Source organism: Varroa destructor, unplaced genomic scaffold (genome assembly GCF_002443255.2).
Source record: "Varroa destructor unplaced genomic scaffold, Vdes_3.0 BEIS01000003.1, whole genome shotgun sequence".
Taxonomy (NCBI): domain Eukaryota; kingdom Metazoa; phylum Arthropoda; class Arachnida; order Mesostigmata; family Varroidae; genus Varroa; species Varroa destructor.
In genome coordinates, this window is record NW_019211456.1 from 56,482,746 (window position 1) to 56,508,442 (window position 25,697).

The 25,697-nt window shown below is 37.0% G+C and overlaps 1 protein-coding gene across 7 annotated transcripts; it reads left to right on the top strand.

The window, feature by feature from the left end:
* The first annotated feature begins 569 nt into the window (after nucleotides 1-569).
* dia (diaphanous related formin 1) lies at nucleotides 570-25,279 on the top strand. 7 transcript variants are annotated; one of them, XM_022798313.2, is made up of 16 exons: nucleotides 570-882; nucleotides 4,351-4,452; nucleotides 4,589-4,655; nucleotides 8,180-8,464; nucleotides 12,373-12,471; nucleotides 13,441-13,634; nucleotides 14,418-14,484; nucleotides 16,266-16,852; nucleotides 16,996-17,405; nucleotides 17,733-17,909; nucleotides 19,364-19,735; nucleotides 19,897-20,265; nucleotides 20,399-20,639; nucleotides 20,746-20,989; nucleotides 21,195-21,438; nucleotides 24,205-25,279. In XM_022798313.2, exons 4-16 carry the CDS (start codon nucleotides 8,186-8,188, stop codon nucleotides 24,282-24,284), a joined length of 3,363 nt encoding a protein of 1,120 aa, XP_022654048.1. In that variant the 5' UTR covers nucleotides 570-882; nucleotides 4,351-4,452; nucleotides 4,589-4,655; nucleotides 8,180-8,185; the 3' UTR covers nucleotides 24,285-25,279. The 7 variants fall into 7 exon arrangements, 6 of the variants coding, with proteins under 6 accessions (XP_022654048.1, XP_086840525.1, XP_022654049.1 ...); XM_086984399.1 differs by lacking the exon at nucleotides 4,351-4,452 and having other exon boundaries at nucleotides 4,589-4,689; XM_022798314.2 differs by lacking the exon at nucleotides 4,351-4,452.
* The last annotated feature ends 418 nt before the right edge of the window (nucleotides 25,280-25,697 follow it).

Below are 25,697 nucleotides of genomic sequence, written 5' to 3' on the forward strand. Positions count from 1 at the left end.
ATATATTCATATATATGTGCGAAGGTGTAGCCGATTGCGCTTCTTCCTCATTGCAGTCACCGAATTTGATTACAGCCCACTAAAGATACTGAAGTCGAACTGCGTCGCTATTGTACTGCATCTCTCAACCCGAGGTGATTGATTTCTTTCGATTGCACACATTCACATCGCATTTAGAACGTTACCGATGTAAATAACCAATTATTATGATAGCAACTACGTCAAAAGAAATTATTACGAGTGTTGATGGTTACCAGGGTCCTGATGCTTCTTATAAAATCTTAAAGCGAATTTCTGTGGCTTCAGACATCTCGCTAAAACTTCCAGCAGGAAGTTTGTATAAAAATAGATAAAAACTCCAAACTTGTGTCAGTAACAGACGTCATTTATTCACTAGCACCTTCTGAAGCTACATCTATGCAGGTCCTAACTTGGATGTAACGTTGTTGTTATCTAAACAATAATTTAACAGGTTCTCTCGTTATCCTACTGATTTAAAAACCCCGCCTTTATACTAATAACAATCAGCAGACGACGGCTATGAAATTTGTTTAAGGTCCGTTGTTTTGTTTGTTTTTGTCTGTCGCGGGGCAGTGCCAATGTCCAGTAAGTGCAGAGGGATTGCGACAACTTGTATCAAGCAACAAGTGTTTGGCTAAATGTCGGCTTAATATTTTTCGCTTGTTTGCATATGTTAATAGTTTCGTTATTATTTGAAGTGCCCGTTATCTGTTACAACTGTTGAAACTTTGGACCAGTGAAACTACTTGTGATTTTGATAATTTAGGATAAGTGGCGCTTATGTGTCTTGTTCTGTAGCAGCGTGACGTGTTTTGTTTTATCTAGGAGAATGTGGCTATCAAAGTTCTCGTGAGATGTTCGGTAAGTAGAGCCGGACCTAAGACCGTTTACTAGCGAATGAGAGCTACACTAACTAGCTAGTTATAGTAGGTTTGGCCAAGTTCCTTTTTATCGATCGAATGCAAAATCACATGAAATCATGTGTCATATGAATGCATGCATATGCATCTGTTTGGTAGCTGCGACCTGTCAAAACTCTGCGTAGAAGCTATAAGAAAGTATTCTTATAGTCCTCAGACCTTCGCGGTTTTTATTGAGCAGCACCAACTTCTAATACTGTTAAGTTGCTTTGTTTGCAAACTTGCCATGCAATGTACACTACAAGTCTAAGCAACGTTTTTTATATATTAAAGAGTATTGAACAAAAAATTGTCTTTACAGGTATATGTGTATTTACATTTGTGTATCAAAGCTGTTGTCTTTTACCTATCAAGAGTAAATAAATGAATAAGGAGTTGTCATGTACCTAAGAGGCTCTTTTTTATCATAAGCTATTATAATAACTATTATAACTTTAATAATAAAAATTAAAGTTATAATAGTTATTATAATAACTTGTGATCATTACGTGAAAATACTTGCAAAAAATAGATTTTTTACATATTGATCACAAACCGCCGCTTTTTTTTTAATAAAGTAATAATAATTTTTCTTTATTACTCTCACTAGTGACTTGGAGCTCGAATTCACGTATTCTTTTTTTAATAATTCACATTGCATTAATTAGTATTATCAACCATGCTGGTTCTAATACTTATCACTAGGTATACGAGTTTAGGGTGCGGATTATCCTTCGCGGATCGAAGCTGAAAGTTTTGTTCGAGAAACGAATTCAGCTCCTGGTCATACAAATCGAGCATATTCCCTTTTTAGTTGGGCTTAGTCCGTTATAAATTGATAATAATTTAAGAGCAACCTGCAAGGAATTTCAATTTTCACTGCTTCTAAAAGGTGTTGAGAGAGACAACAGATCTGCAAAGCCGACCTTACGTTTTTTATAGAGCAGGAGCTCACTAGTAAGAATACGGGGTCATATCAGATACGCATCTATTGAGTGGGGTGACATGGAATTTAGGACAGCTCAAAAGGTGGCTTAGGGAGCAGACAGAAAAGGCACGAAACGTTCAGTTGCGCGCCATCACGAACTCTCCTTCTGTTGCATGTTGAGGCCGTTTTCCAAAATCCAACAATGTAGAACCTTAGCAGCAAACAGCCAATTTTACTGAGCGCTATCGTTCACTTTGTGGGGGTGTTTTGGAGTTTGCGATCCAAAATGAAAAACCCCGCACTTCTAAAGTCTGGGGCGCAATTTTTTTCATCGATTACCGATATCGCACTTTTAAGTTAGTTATCACTAGTTATCATTACACACAAGTCATTTTAGTTAGATATCACTCTTCTTTTTCAGGCTGCACAAGAAGTAGCAGGTCATAAGACTTTCTCTTGGAGTCAACATACACGACGTCGATCTATAGCGCTTCTCCGCTTTTGTTAAGAAAATAATTTGTAGCTTATCAACCCTTTTTATAAGCTAATTTTTACAAGGCTGCACAATGGAAAGAACATTGGTTTTTATTAGTTAACTATATATATATATATATATATATATGGTTATTATTATTACATTTATTTTTCTAGATGTTGAATTAACTAATCTAAAGGCGGTTCAAGTATCTATTCAGCATTATATGCTATCAATTAAGGTCATTAATTTTGCATCACTTTTTTGCACCTCTTAGGTTTGAGCGCAAATTATACATTATATATATGACAAAAAATACATTTTGTCAAATATATGGAACGACAATGAAAAATATTTTGGAAACCGAGAAATCGCTGTAGAATAAGACGCTGTAGAGAAATCTGTAGAATATTATATTTGAGTGTCAAGTATTTTGTGCCATAGCTCACAAAAATTAAAATTTACCATTGAAAAATTACCAAGCTCGTTGTCAGGTTTTCAATGATCAAGAAATAGACAAGGGAATCATCAAATAATATCAATAAAAAAGCACTGCGCTAATTTTTTTTACTAATCTTTTTTTTACTTGTTTTTCTTTACTTGTAAAAATTAATTAAGCGTAATTTTGCTTGCAAACAAAATTCAAGCCTCGTGGTGTCAGAATTTTGTAACAGGTCACAACTGACACAAAAACTTTAACTCAGTTAGCAGGAATTAACGTTATGTAAAGTTGCCTTATTTCAGTTCCTATCTTTATGTGATGACCTATTTATGTTCGAAGTCCAACTGCACTTCGAACCAACGTTAAGAAAAGCTTCACTACATTTTTTGTTATCAAATCTCATCCGTCACTTGATTTGTAAGTCTTTTTGATTTTTCATTCGACGTTAGTATTCTGTAAGAAGCCGTACTTATCTATTATCTCACAAAATTATATTTGAAATAAAATTTTGTCATGAATATATGGTGCAAATAAATGTTCAACCCAGCCGTCCACCTGTTAGTGCAGAACTTCAGAACTAACATATTTATATTTTATTTAAACAGCCAAAGCAGTACTTTACCTCTCTTTTACTTGCTCTTTTGTTTAAATTCAAATCTCGCCCGTTACTTTATTTGTAAAACCCTTATAACCTTTAAGAAATTATACTTTATAGTATAGGAAACCTGATCACTAAAAAATCTTTGTATTGCAACAATTTCTACAACTGTCACAGTAGAAGCCAAGTTGTCTTAATAGTTGAAGGCTGGGCATAATCAAGGTATGGTTTTACTTTCTAGGTGGTAGTTAGAATAATTTTGGATCTGGTTTTTGATCTGATATATTTTATCTAGGTGTCTAGTTTTCGAAGGTGACAAGTAAGAGAATAGTGTCAGTGGCAGGGTGAACTGAGAGAAGTTTAAAATGATGAAGTCAGATTCGTTAAATACGTGCATTACATGAAGTCTACATACCAGAGTTTCTAGTCCTTAACGATGAAGGACAGTAATCAATTATAAAGTGATCATTTAGTTTGGTAAATTGGGTACATTAACTAATTATGGAAACAAACTTTAGCAACTAGGGCATGAAACTTAGGCTTTCCCTGTAATTTGATTTACAACTTTCCGTTCAAATATTTTTTGGTTAGCAAGTATAAGAAAATCAGTAAAAAAAAATTCTTTGATTCTTCAAGAAACGTCGGCGACTAACTGTGTGTTTTAGCCAATTTGTGAGTCTAGACGAAGTTTTGAGGTACTTGTACTTACAATATTGGAAAATATGATGGAATACGAAAAATAAAGTAATACAAATTCAAAAGGTTAAGGAATCAGAATACTAAAAATTTAAAGTACCAAATTGGTGAAGCTGACTAAGCTGAACGCTAGTTTTTTTTTTATGGTAAAGTGATCAGGAATCAATATGGCCGAGCAACACAGTTTTACTCGATTTATTAAGTTCCGTTCCCTGAAAGTTTTATTGCGTCTTGACACCGCTAATTTTGGTTATCATTGTCTTTTATACGTGAGAAACTTACCTGTTCCAGACGACGTACTTCCAGACGCCGAATCGAACACTTTTAAGTGCTTCGTATCAGTGTAAAAGTGATCTTGTGAAGTTGTCAGAGATGAGCACCAACTTTCGCAAGGTAGTAGAAGTTGTGAATCAGGAATGAATTAACATTGTAATGAAAATCTAGTGTTGTTGTTTACGGCTTACATCCAATACCTTTTTAATTTAACCGTTTTAAGGATGACATAATGTAAGGGTCTATTATTTTGCAGGACAGGACTTCCGGCTCATTTCCTAGTGTCCTTTTTCGGGCAACACAGCTTCGACGCGGAGCAAGAAGTAAGCTCTTATGCTGGTGAATCTTGTGTTACCGGTAAATACGGCCAGTGAGCATCCTGCGTTCTTCCCGAAAGTCAAATTTGCCTTGCCAAGTTTTGCACTCGGAAAACTTTTATCACTTTTAGCCCAGATACAAACTGACAGTGTTGTACGGTAACTGATTTTCATTTATTAACTACCACGAATTAAAGTAAAAAATCTGTTTTACGCGTTCAGAACCTATTTCGTATAAGGTGTATAAAGAATATTAAAGAGCAGAAGTGATTAGGAAGAACCAGGACATATCACAGAACAGCTGTTTCTTCAAAAATTTGATCTTTATTAATACATTGTTATGACATCCTAGGGATTTGAGCTATATCAATAGGGACTCAACTATCAGTTCCAATGAGAACGCATATATTCAGCTATTTCGAAGTGCCTCAAACGTTTTTTGATTGAATATAACCACATGATATTCATTATCAGCTCTGTGACCAATCCTCTAATAACAGTATAACGATCTATTTACGCCCAGAGGTGCTTCTGTTTGAAAACGCTGTAGCAAGTTATGAAACAAATTTCAGCTGAGCTGTTCATAACAATTGTGTTATGTCTCATCCAAAGAGAGTTGCATATTTATCGTTGCGTAGTGGGCCCAAATCAAGGACACAATGTTCAGTCTGTAAAACACTCAACTTAATCTACGTCAATATGCATACATGTGAACTCATGCATACTTATAAATTCATTCTTCGCCTGACTACCAAGTCAACAAATTAACTTTATTTCGAGGCAACAACTTTAGGATTTGTTTTATGCGATATGCCAAGTTGTCTTCTATTTTATACGTAAATGCGGTTATGCATCCATTAAGGAAGTTAGCAAAAAATGTTTTTTGACGCAAGACCTGTGTCCTGTTGGTACTCGGTTATTTGGGTTTATTTAGTAGACTGTGCATTGAAACATGAGAGAAGCAAACCATGGCTAATTTTGTCCATTATTAGAACAAGTGATGCGTAGTGAAATATAAATATTTATAAGTCTTATCGTCTTGGACTTTCATTTTTGAGAACTTTGGTTATTTTTGGTTTTAAAGTCAAGTTGGTCCCACTTCTAACGACGACAACCGAAAATCTGAAATCTATTGGCTGCTGGAAGGTATTTCAGTATTTTTGCTGCTGTTGGGTTTGGCCTTCCACAAAGCATAATTTGGACCAGCAAAGGTTTACACATCTAGTCGGTCGGGCACAATGCCGCACCAACGAAAATGCCATGGAACGTTTAATACGCAATTAACTATATAGAACCAATTGAGTATCTGTAGTGAAGATTATAAGGCTAATTTGCAATCACCTGCAGATTTATTCTCTCTAATTTCATAACTCTCAATTTATACAAGATGTCCTTATTAGGCCTTAACCTGGCCATACTCGTAGAAAGACGCCATGTAATGATATGCAGTGTCCTAAGTGGATTGATTTTTATATTATCATGGCACCGGTCCGTTTCCAGTCGTCTTGCAATAATTACACTGTCAATTATTCTGCTATTCGCTTATTCTATGGAAAGACTTCGTGCAGCATGTTGTATCTGTTCCTTTTTTCCAACTCAACATAGTGGATTGTCTTACAAGCCTCACTTGTAATCAAACACAACAGCCTAAAGGTGCCATTTGCTTCTTCTTCTTAAATATCCTTTTTTTTCGCATTATTCGTCTATCTGCACGTATTAGTAAAAAGAATGTCCATCAAGGTTATAAAAAGCTAGATCTCTCAACATATTATCGGCGGCATCTTCTATAATTTTCACATTCTTGAACTTCTTTCAGCAGAACGAATTCTGATATGGTAAACGCTGATTTTTTTACATTTTTTCGTCAGCATACTTATTTAAATTGAGGCAAGCGCCAATACAATCTATGATTACTCTGCCTCATGGATAATAATTAATAATGCGCTGCTGTAAAAGTCTGACATCTATCTACGAATGGAACCATCTGTGATTACTGTGAAGATTCATTGCTCTTTAGAAGTCACAGTCGATGCAACAGTGGGCCTCTGTTCTAAACTGAGATCAAATAAAAGCAAGCATCTCTATTTCTAATTTTTTATTCCCACTCAAATCATGCGGTGCCCAATTGTTCTATTTTTTTTTTACCTTCTGTTTGACTGAGGTGACCAAGTATGAAATTTTCACATGCACCATAATTGAATACTAACACTCATGCAATTTAGGACGGGTTGGCTTTTGCCACAGCTTGGAGCACCTTACTAGTTACCCTTTCACGACACCCATTTTCGGGTTCAAAATTTCTTTTTAGAATTCTAGAAAGCAAAGGCACATGGTGCTATTAATAGTTGAACTTTCACTGAAGACAAAACTTAGGCGGCAAGCTGTGGGTGCTGCTGTAGTTTCTAGACAGAGGTTTTATCTGTGAACCATTTGAATTAGTTGATATTCATGAATCGTGTGCAAAAGGCCCAAATAACAGTATTTGTGTAAATCGCATTAGATTCCATTGATCATTAGCATTATGTTGCTAGCAAAGACCACTGGCATTAGTAGTTTTAACCTTTCTAAAAATATGTTGGTACTAATCCGGAAAAAACGTCACTCGTTTTGAACAAGCCTGGGTGTAAGTTGAGATAATAGATGAGGAGGTATACACTTAAGCCTCAATTTAGTCTCATGGTAACTGTTCTTGACGGAAGATCGGGGTAAAGGGTTGAGTGTGCTTCCCGGAGATCAACGCCGCAGCCTGGGGTATCTGTCATCGTTACTGATTGCGCTACCTCTTATGTGCATCCATTTGGCTGAAATAACCAGAAACGATTATTAATTTTCAGAATTTTTTATCTTTTGTTCTTATTCGAAGTTCTGCGTACAGTTGCAATAGTCGAACTCATTCGGGATACAAAATGTCAGTTGTAGCTAGAACGATGGATCGCAGCCACACGTTTTGTTTTCAAAGCAAAAACCTCTGCCATTTTAAAGGCCACTGGCTCTCAGACATGCGTGAACTAGCTTGTCCAAGGAATACAAGTGATCTACAGGCGCTGCACTAATAGTGTAAACACATGCAAAATGTTTTGTTTGCAATGTCTTTCCGCTATGCATGTCAGTTGGTCCCATATTGAAGAAACGTGGCTTGTTCCTACATGAAGTTGTAAGTGCAGTTTTAAAAGCCAACAATTGAGGTATACAGACAAGAACGATGGACGCAGGTTTACAGGCGAATTTTTAATCATGTATCTTGCTTTCGAGTTTCGATTTTTTTGTGCCAGAGATAACCTGTGCATTTTTGCATTACCCCACTAGCGGCTGCAATTTTTGCAGATTAAAAATCGAGTCAGTACAACACGCCTCATTGTGTAAAACAGAGAGAATCTGAGTGCCTTTAGTGGGGTAATACCGATTGGACACACGCCACTTTTATAGGATTTTATCTTGGAAATATTATTTAGGTGGCTTGGACTTGTAGTGTCCCTCAGCGTTAGAGATGTAATTTTAACAACATTTGCACTGTTGTATTCTGTTTACAGCTGGATATGTTCGGTACCAAGAAGAGCAAGAAAGGTCAGTCGGGGGGTAGTGGAGGTATATTGAGTGGCGTCGTCGGAGGAACTGTCTCCGGAACCACCGGCGGAAATGGAGGTGTCGGAATGGCTTCGCTTGGCAGAGCTAAGGCTCCACTTTCACTACAGGGTTCAACGCCTTCAATTACCTCGCAGGATGATGTTAACGGAAACTCTGTCCAGCTCACAGCTCAACAAATACTTAATGCCCTGCCGGACAGCGAGGTCGAACGCAGATTTAAGGAGATGCTGGTAAGTAAACTGGCAGTAATAAGCAACTTTATATAAATAGTTATTCCTAAGACGTTTTAAACGATCTAAACGTTTTATCTACATTACATTTTTATACGTACATATGAAAATAGGTAGTAATATATACACTTTTGACCTTTTATTTTCCTTTTCATCGAATCAACGGACATTCTATGTGCCCTGAAAGAATTATATTAATAAGCTTCTACTACTTTGTGCTACCAATAATTTGGATATACAACCAAATTCGTTTGCACAAACGTTAATAAGAACATAGTGAGTCTTAGTTGAAGTCGACTTCTCTGATTCAGTCGGTTTTTGTTTTTACTATATTTGTATACGGGCCTAAGAGGTTCAATGACTGAGTAAAATTTAATTCTGATTATAAGTCATATATGGTCATGACAAAGCTGATGGGCTGATTGGCCAGTTTTGACAAGCACCACCTTGTGGATGACAGCTAGCTCTGGAATTGGCGGTCTGTTACAGCCGGTTATGCCACATAAACTACTTCAGCTGTCGTTTAACCGAGAGACCTCAAAAAAACCGTCAGTAAGGTAACCAGACTTCCTTCTTTTCAGCCATTTGATTCAGATGACGATTGTGAAGAAATCTAAAAATGATGCTACTTTGTTTCTTGTTTGTTGTAATTTGAGGTATGATTATGCACACCGCAAAGTCGACTCCGTTGACACTGATGACCGATGAGCCCGAGATCTGCAGCCTTTTATTGGTTAGCGGAAGCACTGCGGTACGCTCGTTGCTACCTCGTTAAGCTCTTTAAACAACGCAGTATGAGCCAGCGAACGCTTGCTTTTGAGCAGCCAAGCCAAATATCAATTCATAGAAACTCGTTGCAAAGATCTTGGTGTTATTGCCACATTTCGTTTGTTGCTTGCATGTTAAAACTCCGCAACCCTTAATGGATGTTGTGCCAATAACTTCAATAGCAAGAGAAATAATCCTAAATAAATACTTAGATGTTTTCTAGTACGTTTATAACAACCTTCACGACAGCAAAGCCTTGTTGGTGACTATGTGAGACTAATAACCGTGAGCTTAGTCTCATGGTTATTAACAATATTGCTGCAAGAAGAGCACAGGCGTGCTTGAGAATGGAGCAGCATTTTGCTCAGATTATAGAATCACGCCAGAAAAAAAGCCATTAGAGAGATCAGGTGTCGTCTGCGTTGAGCTATCTACTTAAAACAAGATTCGCGGCATGTCTGAACTGATACAGTCTGCTATATTGCATGCATTGGTATTTAGGTGCAATGAGTAGACAATGCGTTGGTCAAAGCTCTGCGGTAAATTTTTATATAATATAGACTGCTGCCTGGCGGACCTTGTTGTCTTAGTAGGTAAGCTACATTTTCCAAGGGATGCGCGTGTCGTGTTACGAGGTTATCATAAATGAATGGCTATGTGGGGTTGAAAACGGAAGTACGGTTTCAAATAAAAACGTCCTCCTAGATTGGTCATCAAATTAGTAGCACTTCACAAGAACTGCTAAACCGTTATAATTAGAAAAGTTATGGATACTTCAGAAGTATACTTTAACGACCTAGGGTGTACATGTAGTTTTGCCAAAGAAGATCTAGCTTGATTTAATAAATGTTAGGAAATTGTATATTTCTAGTGATTAAAATGTTTTTGACATGAACATGCGTAATATGTGTATGTATAATCGTCAATACAAATACATATCTGACTGAATAAATGAGGCTAATTTACTAAAATTTTTCTCTGGACTGAGCAGTAGACTGAAATAAAGCCTATATAACTAAAATTATCTGGGAAACCAGATATGTGGGAAAACCGAAGCAATTTACAAGGAAAAAGAGGTCAAGATTCGCTGTTATAGCCTTATTGAACATAAGGAGCTGAAGAACGTTGAAATATGCTTGATAGAATACCAAGTGGAACGTTGACTGTAAATGGAAGACATACAAATTAGTTATCGGTTAAACCAATGATTGCAGTAGAAGATTTAGTATTTTTCACTGGTATTACACGTACAAGAAAAGTTTTTCCCATTATTCTTAAATGTTGGGAAATAAAACCTATTAATTTGCCCTGTTATACGCAGTTCTGTCTTTACTCTGCATCACTATTGTCTCCTCTTAGCCATATTCCAATCTATTTTATTACGAATTCAAGGTTTAAAGTGGATGTATTGTTACTCTTATTGGATGCTAATTTCGATATCACATAATACAAAAATATACAAACATGTTCAAAGAAAAAACGTATGAGCATTAAATATAAAAATCAGAACCAGTCGCAAATTAAGCCGGAAGGTTTGCCATAATTATTCGCATTATAAACTCTTATTTCCAGCTTGGCCTTAAAGGTAAATGTCAATATCGGCATTTGAAGAACGCAGATTTCACAATTCTGTAAGAAGAAAAACAAAATTTTGAGTAAAATTTTTAACTGGTAACAAATCGAAGTTATTCAAGAAATAGGCGGTTAAAAACTGACCTAGACCAATGATAGGAAATAAACTAAAGAGTTTGAGATAAAGAAAGTGTAAATGATTCAAACATAATGAATGTACATTCGGTATCGTATTTTATTTTGATGTGTACAACAAATTATATTCCAATATATTTGTTTTATCGATTTTCAAAAGACTGCAAATGAATATGCTCGGTGCCTACACAGAAATCTGAGTGTCTGTCTTGTGTGTCGTTCGACAATTGTGTGCAATTTTGAATGAAAATAATTTTTGCTTAAACAACTTCATGATATGTTGGTAATAATGAATAATTGTTAACAACAACTCTCGTTCATCTTTCAGGCAGCTTTTCCATCTTATTTTTCCCAAAGTTATCATTTTTATCTGTAATCAACTGCTTTAAATGTTTTTTTATGTCTTCTAACAGTACAAAATTATTCTTTTGAAAGAAGTTCTGCAGAGATCGAAACAGATAATAATCCGAAAGGGCAAAATCAGAACTAAGATGGTCAGGCAAAGTGTCCCACTCAAATTCATATAATTTTTGGCAGATTAGTCAAGATGTGGAAGTCTTAGCATCGTCGTAGTATAGCCTGACCCTTTTCTTATTCGCCATAGCCAGGCGTATTTCTTGAATGCTTTGCCTTAAAGGGTCGAGCTGTTGACAGCGCTTGACTGAGTTAACATTTTGGTTTTTGGAAAAGGCTTATGGAAGAACAGTTCTCTACAATTCGTCCCCAAAGAAGATAATGCAGAACATTACCTGCTTTGCATGAAGTCTGGCTTCAATTTTTCCTTAAATGACACTACAACGTTTGGGCCCTTATCTACTTTAAATAATGTTTTCGTAGATTGTTCAACTTGTGCAATCTAGCAAGTGGTTATATGTTAGTACTTATCGAGTACAGTGAGAATTTTGACAGTTTTCAAAGTCAGAGGGTCAACCTGCGCCATGTCTTGTCCTCGATGGTGGAGTTAGTAGTTCAAAAACGACCGAACCACCGGGAACAAAGGTCCGTGTACCCCAGTAATTTCCCCACGAGTTCGGGTCGCATTTAGTCCTGTCCAGAAACAAAACTTCAAAATAGATGCTAAATACACTTTTGATATCTTTCTCTTTAGAAGGTTGTGCAACTTGATTGGGATATGCAGTCGAATCGAAAGTAGTATCATAACAGAGCCGGAAGACAGCCGTGCAAAGAAAGTGCTTTTATTCCATTACTCGACTTTGATTGTTTTCACAAAAATAAACTATTTTAAAATTTGGAACGAACTTATGGAACAATTCAGTATTCGTGACATACTGAAAATAGAATCGATGCTCATCCATCGTCATTAGAAATAGTGCTTAAAAGCAGTTACATCAATTTTTCACACAGGTCGCGTTTATATTACGGTTTTTACGTTTAATAAGAATAAGTGCCACAGCAAATGTTCTTGTTTCCAGGAGGACATGAATATAAAGTCGGAAGAGAGTTTGCTGACGAAGACGATCCAGGAAAAGCGGATGATGCTTTCAATGAGAGAGACGACTGGAACAACAGTGGTGAGTCTGTTTGCTATGTGGACCCATGCTTTTGAACTATTACATAGACACGGTTGGTGGACTGATTTTCAAAATGGGAACAAGTAATCTAATATCCTCGCGTTTATAGTACGTCCCTGTTATTTTTCGTTGAGCTTTTGTTTCGTTTTCGACGACTGCAATCTGAGTTAAAACAACGGTATTTCCTATGTTTTTTAACGAGGGGGGGATATTTCTCTTATTTTCTACATGGATTAGACAACACTTTGAACTAACACCTTTCCTTTCTATGACTAAAAGTAAATCTATGAAGTTGATACATACGATATATTGCACGAATATGGTCTCCAGATGGAGAACTGTCAACTGATATTATTTATGACTGAGTTTTTTTTGTCGCTTACAGATTTTTAGGAGGGTGACTTTAAATTAGGTATTTTTTCTGTGATTATTTTTTTCAAATTTTTAAGGAAGCAATGAGAAAATCGATTCTAAAAAACAAAGTTTGTTAAATTCGAAACTTCGTGATGGAAACTATATTGGAAGTATTGATGAAAACGAGAGCATTTTGAAAGAAATGCATTATTTTTTACCTATATAGAGAGAAGTGATAAAGTGCACTACGTAGATTCTCCTGGTGCTTATTAGAAAAATGGCTATATAATTCTTATTAAGTGCGGTCTTAGGTAGTCCTTCTAGCGACCATCAATAGTACCATGCTTAAGAAAACCCAGCGCGCCGGGAACTTTACTTGTAGAATATAGGACTTTCTCGCCGATTCGCCTTCATTCGTTATATTCTTAATAAACTACACTTACATTTGTGCATACTGGATGTGAAAATATTCAATGATATGTGTCTTACTTGCCTATATAATGACGTATGTCTTTTCTAAAATTTAGTAGTTGTTACGTTGATTATTATGGGACACCGCTTAATCAATATAATATTTACTGTCCATTTTACTTTATCCATTCTTCCTAATTACAGCGTGGAAAGTTGGAAACCCCTTTCGAATTTATCCAGTGCCTGCGTAACGAACATCTCAATTCGGATAAACTCTTGAAACATTGTGAAAGTCTGAGAATTGCTTTAACCAGCAATCCTCTCTCATGGGTCAAAGAGTTTATTGACAAAGGCGGCACAGATGAAATTCTCGCTTTGGTTCGCAAATGCCAGCAAAAGTAAGTAAAATCAATAGCAAATACATTTTTAAATATATACATAAGTATAGTTTATTTATTCAAGCCTTTAGGCTATTTTTCTATTATGGACTCGTCGGCTGTATGATGCTTGTGTATTTGGTGGAATGTCGTTGCTAGTCAAAGTTGTTCACCTGCGCACTTGTCTGAATAATCCACGTGGAGTAGTCAGTAATCCATTGGGGTCGTAGTGAAGGCAATAGTAACTCTTCCTTTATTTCGAAAGTCCAAGATAAATTACACAGATCGGCAAAGTCGTCAATTTCAAGGTTTCCAAACTATAGTTAAGTTAGGTAAGATGTCAAGTTGATATAGGAGTTGTATATACCTTGATTTCCTTCTCAGTGCAACCAAAATAAAGTTTCAGCACAATCATTGTTATATTTTGATAATATCTTAGTGTAGTTCATTGTGAAAAAAATATACTTGCAACCTTGCGACGCATTTACTGTTACAGTCGGTTTTCGTGATATCAACACAAGCTTGAATCCTCACTGCGGTTAGGAATTCAGAGCACATCCTATTCAATAGATCCCTTAATTTTAAGCGAAAGGCATTGCCACTCTTTATCTTTCCGAAGTTGTTATTTTTCGGGAATTTTTGAGATCCTTTGATATTTCCGTTTTACATTTTCAGTCAGACGCATTGTTTTAAAACAACCAATTTGTTATTTGAAATTTTTAGAGCCCACTGTGTATCTGTGAAAGTGTAGTTCTATCAGGAAATATATACTTTTAACTTCTTTCATTTTTAACCCTATTTCAGCAAAAAATTTAACGAGAAAAATGAAATCGACTTAATTCGATGTTTCCGGGCTGCCATTAATAATGGGGTGAGTCAAAGCTGATGTTTCATGGAGTTTTGTTACTAAAGACACCAATAGTACGTCAAACAGCACTATGTACACTATGTATCTATCTGTTGTTCCATATTTTTATATATTCAATGTATACTCTTTGATCGACATATCTATTATTACGGTTTTTTTGCCCGAGTTACAAAACTGTACCTTGAATTCGAATTCTAAAAGTGGTTTGCCATTTTTGGAAACTTCCATTTCGAATTTTAAAAAAAGAAGAGACATTGTAAAAACTCTTAAGAAGATAGCAGTTCGAAATAAAACAACTGAGTAGAAAGAATTATTTTAGAAAAACTCGTCTTAAGGTTTGGAAATCACCAAAAAATATTATAAGGATTCACATGCTCGTTAGGAGGCGCTGCCGAACTCGGTATACCATTTTTTGCAACAGATCGAGTAATGTCGAAGCGCGTCAAGGTGCGTGTGTGACACGATTCTTTTTTTCTAACTGGCCTCTCTGTGCAATGCTGAAGATAAAAGATTTTATTTGCTCATGTATGTCGCTGAGCATAACTGATTACTTCACTTGACTTTTACTTAAACCTCTAACTTTAACATAAAAACGAAGATAGATTAAAAAAAAAAGAGATAAAGACAAGTACCACGGCAGGACCCGAGAACGTGTAAATTTAGTGGGTACGGTAGCTAGAGCACGTTGGCTCAAGTCCCACGCTATTGTAGTCGATACCTAAAAGTCATGCTCTGTGTGGAATAATATTTAGACATTAACTCAAAGAAAGGATAAAAAAAAAGAGAGAAAATAGTTTTTAATAAATAATTGAGAAACGCTTTCGGCGAACGAGAAATTAGTAAGACCAAATTATGAGTGATTGCAAGTGGTATAGTACAGAAAAGAACAGTCGTCAACGTAGAACAATCGTGTCCGTTCGGATTTGGCTGACCACCATTCATGTAGTGACAGCCACTTGCATTTGACGCTCGAGTAGAAAAGGGACGAAAAATAATTAATATCTAAACAAAAGAATAACGTATAAACCAAGCGTGAGAGTATAACATAACCGCATTATTTGTCTTGATTAATATTTTTAGATTGTATGCAATTCGCTCGTGTTCTTTTAAATCTATCATTGGTCTTTCTTTCAAGTCGTTCAGCATGTTTTTATTACTTTATATCCTCACGGCTTTCATATAATAAATGCTTCTACCGTAAGAAATATGCAAAGAGCCTAAGCTGCCGTCTTTAAGAACGAATCCAGCAGGAGGTCGTTGAAAACATTATGTATGACATAATTTTCATGTGATCTACGAGGTTAAAAATACATTTTACAGTGACTATAAACTCACGGTACTGCGTTTGTAGCAATATAGTAGATATTTTTCAAAGTATGCGTCATAATTGTCACATCAGTGTGACCAGTCCATCAAGCTTTTTAGCAGGACATTTTTAAGCTAGCGCACGCATGGTACACCTTCTTGCACATTGTTTACAACTCTAAAATATTGGCCGCGTTGTGCCATACGTGTTCCGACACGGTTGTTTGATTTCTACTAAAGATGTGAGCTCAACGACGGTACACTCCGTCTCTTCAAACGCACTTGCGCAAGCTTATTAATAAAAGCCATTATGTTTGTTTAATGTCTCATGTATGGTTTAAATGAGTATTTAAAATGTCAATCCTGTATAAGCAGAGTTGATTTGCTGCTCTTGTTCTTTTCTCTAAGGTATTTTATAAGTTATCTAACTGCGTATCGTGACATAATAATAAATGATAGATGCTACTTTGTTATTACAGTATGGTACGAAATACGTCCGGGGGCATTCAACAGCACTACAGACGATTTGTGGAAGTCTTCGTCCGGATCGACCATCTCTTATGCTTGAAGCGGTTCGACTTATTGCGCCATTTTGCATCATTGAGGGAGGACAGTCTGCAGTATTGAATGCATTAACCCTCACAGCAGAACAGCAAGGTACTGAAAGGTTCCGTGCCATTGTGGAGGGTCTAGATTCTGATCAGGACGCACTTAGAAAACATTGCCTGCAAATGGTAAATGTTTTACTAGATGTTGAAGATTACGACTTTCGGGTGCACTTACGAAATGAGTTCATGCGGTGCGGAATGCTCAGCGTATACGAAAAACTGATAAAAGAAGAGCACTTATCTGTGGATCTCGGACGACAGTTCACGGTGTTCAAGAACTCCCTCGAAGATGATTTTGAGGAGTTGACGCAAAAGCATGAAAATATCGCCCAAGACTTCTTTGATCTGCAGGAATGCTTTGATATGATAAAGGCCAGCATTACGGATACACCAGCTGCCTCTGCATTCCTTTCAATTTTGCAGCATCTTTTACTTATTCGAGATGACGCCCAAATTAGGTATGTACTTGTTCTTTTACGCATTTATCCTTTAATATTTTGTACGCATATGATTTCAGAGCTTACACCCTAAATACTGCGGTTAAAGAGCTAAAAAGCTGATTCTGTATTGTAGTAAAACGACCTATATTATTCTTACATAGGCCCGCTTACTACAAGTTGGTGGATGGGTGCGTGGCCCAAATTGTATTACATCGAAACGGGGTTGATCCCGATTTTGGTTACACCCAGAAGTTTCAAATGAATGTTGATGAGCTCATTGAGCGCGTGAAGGGACATTCATCTGGAGAAGATATCAATATTGAAGCATTGCAAAATCGTCTTGAAGAAGCGTTAACACAAAAACAAGAAATGGAAGCGAAATTAGCGAACTACGAAGCCAAGCTCGGTCAAATTTCGGCCCAGGGATCCCCTGGAAAGGCATTGCAGGTGCCGGCAGGTTTATTGATAGGACAAGGGATAGGGCCACCTCCTGGTGCAACCTCTTCAAATGGCGGAACATCGGTAGTGCCACCGCCACCGCCACCCCCACCGCCCCCGCCCTTTATGCCAGGTAAAGTATTTCACTAGCTATAAATGTTGAGATCAGTTGTCAAGACGATTCTAAATAAGCGTGTTATACTAGACAACTTTTCCTCCATTTAACACATTTGTCAAACACTTCACTAGGTCACGTAGAATTGAATAATTTAAAACTTATCATGAAATCCTAAGTTTCGTGGTATTGAATAGTGTATACACTACTTTCACTTTTTTGCTATAACTCACTATATCTTGAGTAAATATACTTTGGCCAACACCCACATATCTACATCCTGGTAACTTCCAGTTATTAAGCGTTGTCACTTTTTTGTTATACTTTTTACCACATTCGTGGCAGGCATGGCGATCCTTTCAGCTCCACTTTCAGGTGGAGCTCCTCCACCACCACCGCCCCCTCCTATGCCTGGGAAATGTTTTGGAAGTGGGTTACCTGGTGCTCCACCTCCTCCGCCGCCACCTTTACCTTCCCCGCTTGGCGGGGTTCGAGCACCTCCACCGCTTTCACAAACTCATGGTACGTATCGACGTACCCCAGAGCGTATCGTCAACTAAGAACCATTAAGATAGTTTCCTTTGCGTATTCAAACCATTCTCTATTGTTTCAATGGACGATTAAGTCTCTAGCTAAAAAATCAGAAGTTGCTAGCCTAACTCCCCACTATCTGCACAACGTATATTATAAAATAAAAAAGGTTTGAGAAGTATTTTAAAGATCTTGTCAAGAAGAGCACCCTACGAAGAAAGTAATCATGGCAACCGCTTCGCTATTGTGACGGTACTACCAACAACCGGTGACGCGAACTGTCCAGTCCGGTTAGCTTGTCACATGGGGTGTAGATTTACATACGGAGTCATCCATCTAAATCCGAACTTTTTTTTAATGAAGATTGCATTTATGTAATAGAAACAGATAGCTCGACGGGATTTCTTTGTATACACTTGAAGCGTCATTCTTTATGATTATGCTTATTTAATGTATTTGCTACTCATCTTAATTACATCTTCAATACGGAGCCTATATCGCTCACTAAATAATTTCAAAATATTCCTTCCTTAATCCGCAGATAATTTGCTAATGCAAACCATGCGCTAAGCGATATCGGTACTTGTCGACTTGTAGAAACGTTGTTCAAATAGGCAGGATACAAAAATTCCACATAATTAGATTTTGGGCTAATAGCAGACCAAAAGTCCCTAATATTCAAAGACTCGAAACGATTTCCAAGTTTCAAGGGCCCGAAACAGCAAATATGTTTTAACAATTGAAGGCCGTGAAAAAGCCCAAAAAGTGCAGGACTACTTAGAAAGCCTAAAAAGAACTAACCAACAATAACATAGGCCGTCGACTTCGGGCGAAGGGCAAGTTTTACCCTGGCAGAAGTTCGTTAACCGTGAATAATAGATAATGACTGATCGTTTTTGACGTTGCAATCACAATGCACTCCTTTCCTCCTTGGAACGAATCTTTTGTCGATTGGTGCTGATTTCGAATGAATGCATTCGTAAAACCGTAGGAGATTAGTCGAACGAGTTCTGATTTAGTTGATCGACCCTCTACGATAACTGTCATCCACTTTGGAACTTAACTGTTAGCCTATATAATTAGGTCAATTGATTTCGTCTAAAATATATTAAGAACGTTTTCGAGCCATATTTTGTATAGTTATATATATTTCGAGATAGTTATGATTGTTGCGGTGCTAGGCTTTTACACAGATTATAATACATTTTTGCCATGGCACTCATTTTCGATACAAATATTTAATTGTGCGAGTTTGTCTCAATGTCGTGCACGGTTTGATTTGGAAGTTTCTAAGAAACCTTTTACACGTGCTCCGTATTTTTCTGCATATCGGACTTCACCATTTGACCTCCTGCTGTCTGTACTGTCCTTTAGTTTATACTTTTATTTTATTAAGATTTATTAAAAAGTCATTAATCTATTTCCTAAAACGATTCTTTTGTTAGGTTCTGCCCCTCTCCCACCTCCGCCACCGGGAGGTGCGGCAAACAAAATGCTCGGGTTTGGTACTGTCGCTGATGTTCTTCCCTTCGGTATGAAACCCAAGAAGCAATTCGAAATATCTGGGACCTTAAAACGAGCGAACTGGAAAAAAGTGAATCCAAGACAAGTAACACAGAAAGCCTTTTGGCTTCATGTTGATGAAGAGAAGTTTGTAACAGATGCGTTACTGGAAGAGTTAACATCAAAATTCGCAACTGTGCCTGCAAAGAAGGAGATTAATCGCAAAGATGACGGCACAAATGGAGCTGCTGTAGGAAGTAAAAAGAATTCGAAGGAGCTTAAAGTTATCGATGCGAAGGCTGCGCAAAATTTGAGTAAGTTTGAATACAATATAATAATTTTCTGTTATATCGTCATATATGTACTATTCTCTATGATGGAAAATTCAGACACTTTTTGTTTCGCGACCTAAGTGATTCGTTAGCTGCATTTTATGTTTATATATGCCCCACTTTCTTTCTTTTTATATTAATAGTGATTATGCAGGGTTCGCTGAAGATGTCCGCTGAGGATATAAAGACATGCCTTCTCGAGGTGGACGAAAGTCGGCTGCATGACAGTATGATACAGCAACTCATAAAGTATATGCCGACGCAAGATGCACTTAGTAAGCTAGCGAACCTTAAAGAAGATTCGAGTGAACTACATGACGCTGAACAGTTTGCGTTAAGTCTTGGCTCGATGAAACGCCTCCATCCGCGACTGAACTCAATATCATTCAAGCTGCGTTTTCAAGAAATGGTTAGTGATATCAAACCAATGGTTGTTGGAGCCACGGAAGCTTGCGAAGAAATACAAAGTAGCAAAAAGTTTGCGAAACTCCTAGAAATTGTCTTACTATGCGGTAAGTGATAGCGCTATAAAAAATTAAGAGTTTCGACTAAATTATGTGTACTGTAATATCACATGTACTTCGTACGATGAAAGAGTTAAAAGATATTAAAAATGGTTCTAATATAAGGGTTCTATTATAATAGGTAACATCTTAAACACAGGCACAAGAAATGCTCAGTCAATTGGGTTCGATATCAGTTTTCTGCCTTCGATGGCTAATACAAAAACTGTTGATCAGAAGTCTACCCTTGTCCACTTTTTGGCTGACTACATTGAGAAACATCATCCAGAGGTGCTTGGTTTCGGTGACGAACTTTCCTACGCTGAACGCGCTTCCAAAGTCAATGTAGAGCAGGTTGACAAGAACCTAAATATGATGAAAAGGTGAGTAGTAACTTAAACTAATTTACCATGCTTGCCTTACTTTATAGCAAGTGCTTATCGCATTTTTTTATTGACTCGCAACTAATTTTTTGAACAATCGTTGCAGATCACTGGAGGATCTGAAAACTGACTTGAAGAACTTTAGACCCCAGGGTGAACGTGATTATTTTGAGAAAATAATGCAGCCTTTCTATGAACGTGCTCAACAAACATATGACGTTCTGAGAGGAATGCACGCTAAGATGGTGCAACTTTTTGAATCGCTAGCCGAATACTATGTATTCGATGTAAAGAAATATACTCTAGAGGAGTTTTTCACGGACATTACAAACTTCAAGAAGCAGTTTGATGTAAGTCTATATTTTTCGGCCCAAACGGGCCATGGCCAGAACAAGTAAGCTTGAATGTTTTAGCTGTTTCGAAGTCAATAGGATATTTATAGAAATATTGTGGTCGCTTGATCACGAGCGTTGCAGATGCTGATGTTGAATACAATATAAAATGACAATTTACCCATATGCTGTTAAGAAAAATAAATCTTTTAACATTGAGTAGGTGGCTTTCACTGAGAATATAAAACTTCGAGAGCTGGAAGAAAAACGACGTGTTGAAAAGGAAAAACGTGAGAAGGCTGAAAGAGACAAAAAGGAACGAGCACAGAAGAGGCAACGGCTCACCGACATTGACGGTGATCAGGAGGGTGTTATGGACAACTTACTTGAAGCCCTGAATTCGGGTGCCGTTTTCTGCAGCAACAATAACAAACTGCGCCGGAAGAATAACCGAAGCGCGAATTCAGGTATGATTTTTCTTCGTTGTATAAGTGTATCGAAAAACGCTACATTTTAAGGTTTTAGGCGTTTCGAAAATATGGCACGCGGTTTTTTTTGGAGGCACTGAAGATATCGGTTAAATCTTTGGTTAAAGATCAGAGCTGATACCAAAAATCACTGCTGCCTATTAGCATGCTTCTAAGAGCACTACTACATGAGTATAATGACTGTTTTTTAACATTAATCATTCCGTTAGTTGATGGTTCGAGAACCTACTAGGGTATTGATGCTCAGACAGGTACTTACTGATTAAAGCATTACATTGACCGTTCCGGCGTTATATAAATAGAACGTCCTCTACAAGTAGCAACGACAAAATTATTCAACCAACTTGTAAATTCGAAAAAGAAAATATGCACCAAGCTATTATGTAGTCTGGTGTATAGGCAGTAACATTTATCTCGAGATAGATGCCCCTTTCTCCTTGCCTATCCATTCTTCCTATAAATTCTACCTCTTCCTTCTTCATAAGCTAATTGTGCCTTGACCTCAGGGTATATAGAGATGTTTCTGGTCCCTTTGGATACTTATTTTTCGTACAAATAAATACTGACTCTTACTTTCGTCTTCGCGAAGGGCAGCAAGCTGACGAAGCAGCTCGAGATATTTGTGTTTTATTGGATTTAGAGTGTAGTTAGACTGAACATGTTTGAGAAGACTGTTCAAAAGCAGTTTACGAAGTTCAATTATAGCATCTTGCAACTAAATGATGTATCTTGTTCCTTTGCCATCTGTAGTTGTTAGGAGCTACATAAAAGGTTTTTTAAAGGAAAATGTTAGACAAATGACTTCTGGATTGGCTGGAAAAATTAACCGCAGTAATCAAAATATCCTGCAGGATCTTGAACTTACGGGGCCTACACAAAATGACTAGACGTCTGCTGTTCCATAAACTGGCTGAAAGGCACAGGAAAGTACATTAAGGAAAGGACATTATCTCTTAATAATTCGACTGATACCGATAACATTCAGCCAGTAACAGGTTCTTACGCAGAGTTGCTACGGGTGACGAAATGTAGTTTCTCCACATCAATATAACGCAGCGAAAGGGATAGATGGCCTAAATCTAAAGACAAGTGAGATGTCTGTCCTACATACTTAACGGAACGGATTTGATAGATAAGGCAAAAAAAAAAAGAGAATGCCAAACCATACATAGAAAAGGAGTTACTAAAAAAGTCGTCCTTCAAGAGGTAGAGTAATAGGCTCTTTTGTGTACACTATATTCTCCAAAATTCGTGTCGACAGATTGCCATCTTTTTAATTATTAATAAATGTAATTCATAACAGAATATTTAACATTAAAAAGGCTCCCAAGAACTAGTTGCACGGGTTTTTCAGCACGAAACCTAAAAATTTCCGGCGAGACGTCATAAATAAAATATTTCAGAAATGGGTTAAAGTCATAGAAGCTGGTTAAAAACATCATGAATCATCTGTAAAATTTTAGCAAAATGCTGCGTTTCTTTTGCAAGGCAAAAAACGCAGTGGTACTTCAACCTAATATAGTCGATGTAATGATCTACCATTATTAGTCGTAGCGTTACCTTGCAGAAATTTTAATCCGTGTTGTTTTCTTTTGTCTTGCGACTTGCATTGAATACAACACCAAGCAAAGGCGTAAGATGGTGGTGCGAGGAACAGTTCAAGTCTTTGCCTCCAGGTGCATAGAAAAGTCAACACTCTGGACTGTAAGAAAAGACACTGTGTACATGAAGAGTGCGCCAAATGTTGATATTCCGGTTTGTTCCTCTCTCCTGTGTTTGAAAATAAGGGGGCGCCAGTAGACTATTGAGCGATAAATATAGCAGCGTTTGCTATTTTTGAAAATGGAACGCTACACTTTGGGACAGCGTATATATATATATATATATACTAATACATATATAAAAAACATACATATATAAACATGAAGATAACAGGGCTACGATTGGAAGCATGTTCGAAAACAACCCGTACAGCCTTACGCTGGTCGTAGAGGACCCGCACTCGCATACCACGAACTCAGTCCACGACTATCTTTTTAAATGAGCTAAATAATTTTTTCCATTCAACAAGACCACTCTAAGGTTGTTAAAAGGCAAATTACTAAGGCCAAGATCGCGTAAAAAATCAACACATTTTTTGTAAGAAATCAACACCTTTTAGGGTTTTTAAATAAGAAAGGTGATTCTCCATGTCATTTCCTTTACAGAATTAATTAATTAATTTTACAGAAATATTGCAATAAAGTACTCCGGTTGAACGTGTTTAGACAAATTATTGTTTTTTTTCTGGGTCCAAACAAGAAAGATATAGTGGGAGCATCCAGAATCTGCTATTGAAGAGCTAGCGGTCCTTAGAATTGCATTTAACAACGACAATTGAAAAGTACTATTACTGGGCTACTATTTCTGGGTATGAGCCGTTCAAACTGCAATCATGTATGTCAAGTCAAAATCCTTTACAGACTACGGATAAAAAAAAGGTCGGAAAGAATATAGATCAAGAAACGATCAAGAAGAAAGTATTCTTAGAGCTCCAAGATTGATATAACATGCTTTACTTAGTTTTAGTCAAAATTGGTGCTGCATTCAGGACAGAATCCTGTGTTTCCCATCAGCAACAGGGTTTTTTCTATTTGTAGGCGACTTAAAATTTCAATAGCGTAATAGATATGAACCAACTTATTGCGATTATTACCGTATTGACTTATAACTAACTTACTTTTTTCGAAAATTATTTAATTCCAGCGATTAATACACGGCTAATGCGGACGAGATCACGAAACGCGATTGCTATGGACCCGATGAGAGCTATCGATATAAGCTAGTCATCAGTCGTCAATCGAACTAAACTACAGATAGATTACAATTTATCAGGAATCTCCTGAAGACAGAATTTCGAAGTATTTCTAAGAGTTCCGGATGCAACAGATAATACTTCTTGGTCAAACTGTTCGCTCTTTGCCCTTCCGTCTCAGTACAAATGACATTAATGCGGTCGTGGTGATGAGGCGTCTTTTTAAATGCAGTGCGTCGATTGGACAAACGTACCGCACAGCTCGCCGCAGGCACAAAGGCACACATTCTTGCCTGAAATGAGGTTCAATCATTTGTAATAATATACATTCCTATTATTAACCACAGCCGAAAGGGGAATAGAAACCAAGAAGCTGGTAGCGAGAAGTGTGACTAGTAAATAAAGAAATGCTTTAGTCGTTAGACGTTACTTGACATTAAAGACATGGAGGAAAAAAAAAAGGAAAAATGATAACAACGGCCTATGATATGAAACACATACACTTGGATGTTGTCAACGTATAAATGTACATAGAAGTAGAAATTATGAAGCAGCGTGTCTCATATCATTCAAATTGCAGGTGTTGTGACAGCTAAAATTCAGCGACATTGTTTGGCTAGCAAATTGCAAATACTTCACATGATAACAGAATAAAAAATCAGAAACTAATGATTTCTCAATTGAGGCAGTAGCTGACTAACTGGTGCTATCATTGTAAAGTTTCTATATATGAAAAGTTTCAATTTTATCAATGCTCTAACCATTGCAAGCTATGCGTTGTTAAGCTTCGCGGTTGTTATGCGCTAACGAATATTAAACAATAAGGGATAACGTAAGCAAGCCCTTGCCGTAGAGGAAGTGATGGCACAAAAAGTACTTCGTAATACGCATTACAGTTAATTTATACTATCCCTCGCTCGGGACATATGCAAATCGAAACTATTATTATTATTATTATGACATGCTATCATATACGAGTCGTTTAAATAAATAGACAGTCATAAATTGCAACTTTATTAGATAAAATATTTGCAGTGCTTACTTAATTAAACAAATGAGAAGCGCGCCACCATATCTGAGTCAAATTTCTCATAAAGTATAACAAATTTTATTTTTCATTACTGTGATGAATAAGTAGACTTGTAAACGTGTCTTGTCGATGCAACAGCACCAATTGACCATTTTTAACTTGCGCAACTTCAGTTACACAAGAAATATTACATTCCACTTTGCTCAGTCTTCACAGTTCCAAGTTCCCTTGAGGTTCATACTCGGGTCTTTTTGAGCGTCAATTGCGGGGGTGAACTAGTTTTAAATATGAAGAATTAAACGACATGATATAGTTTGTATACTACTTAAATATGGCTCTATTTGACTCTACTAACTGGTCATTTACTAATTATTTACAAGCTACAATAATCGCACTCTAGTATATACACAATGT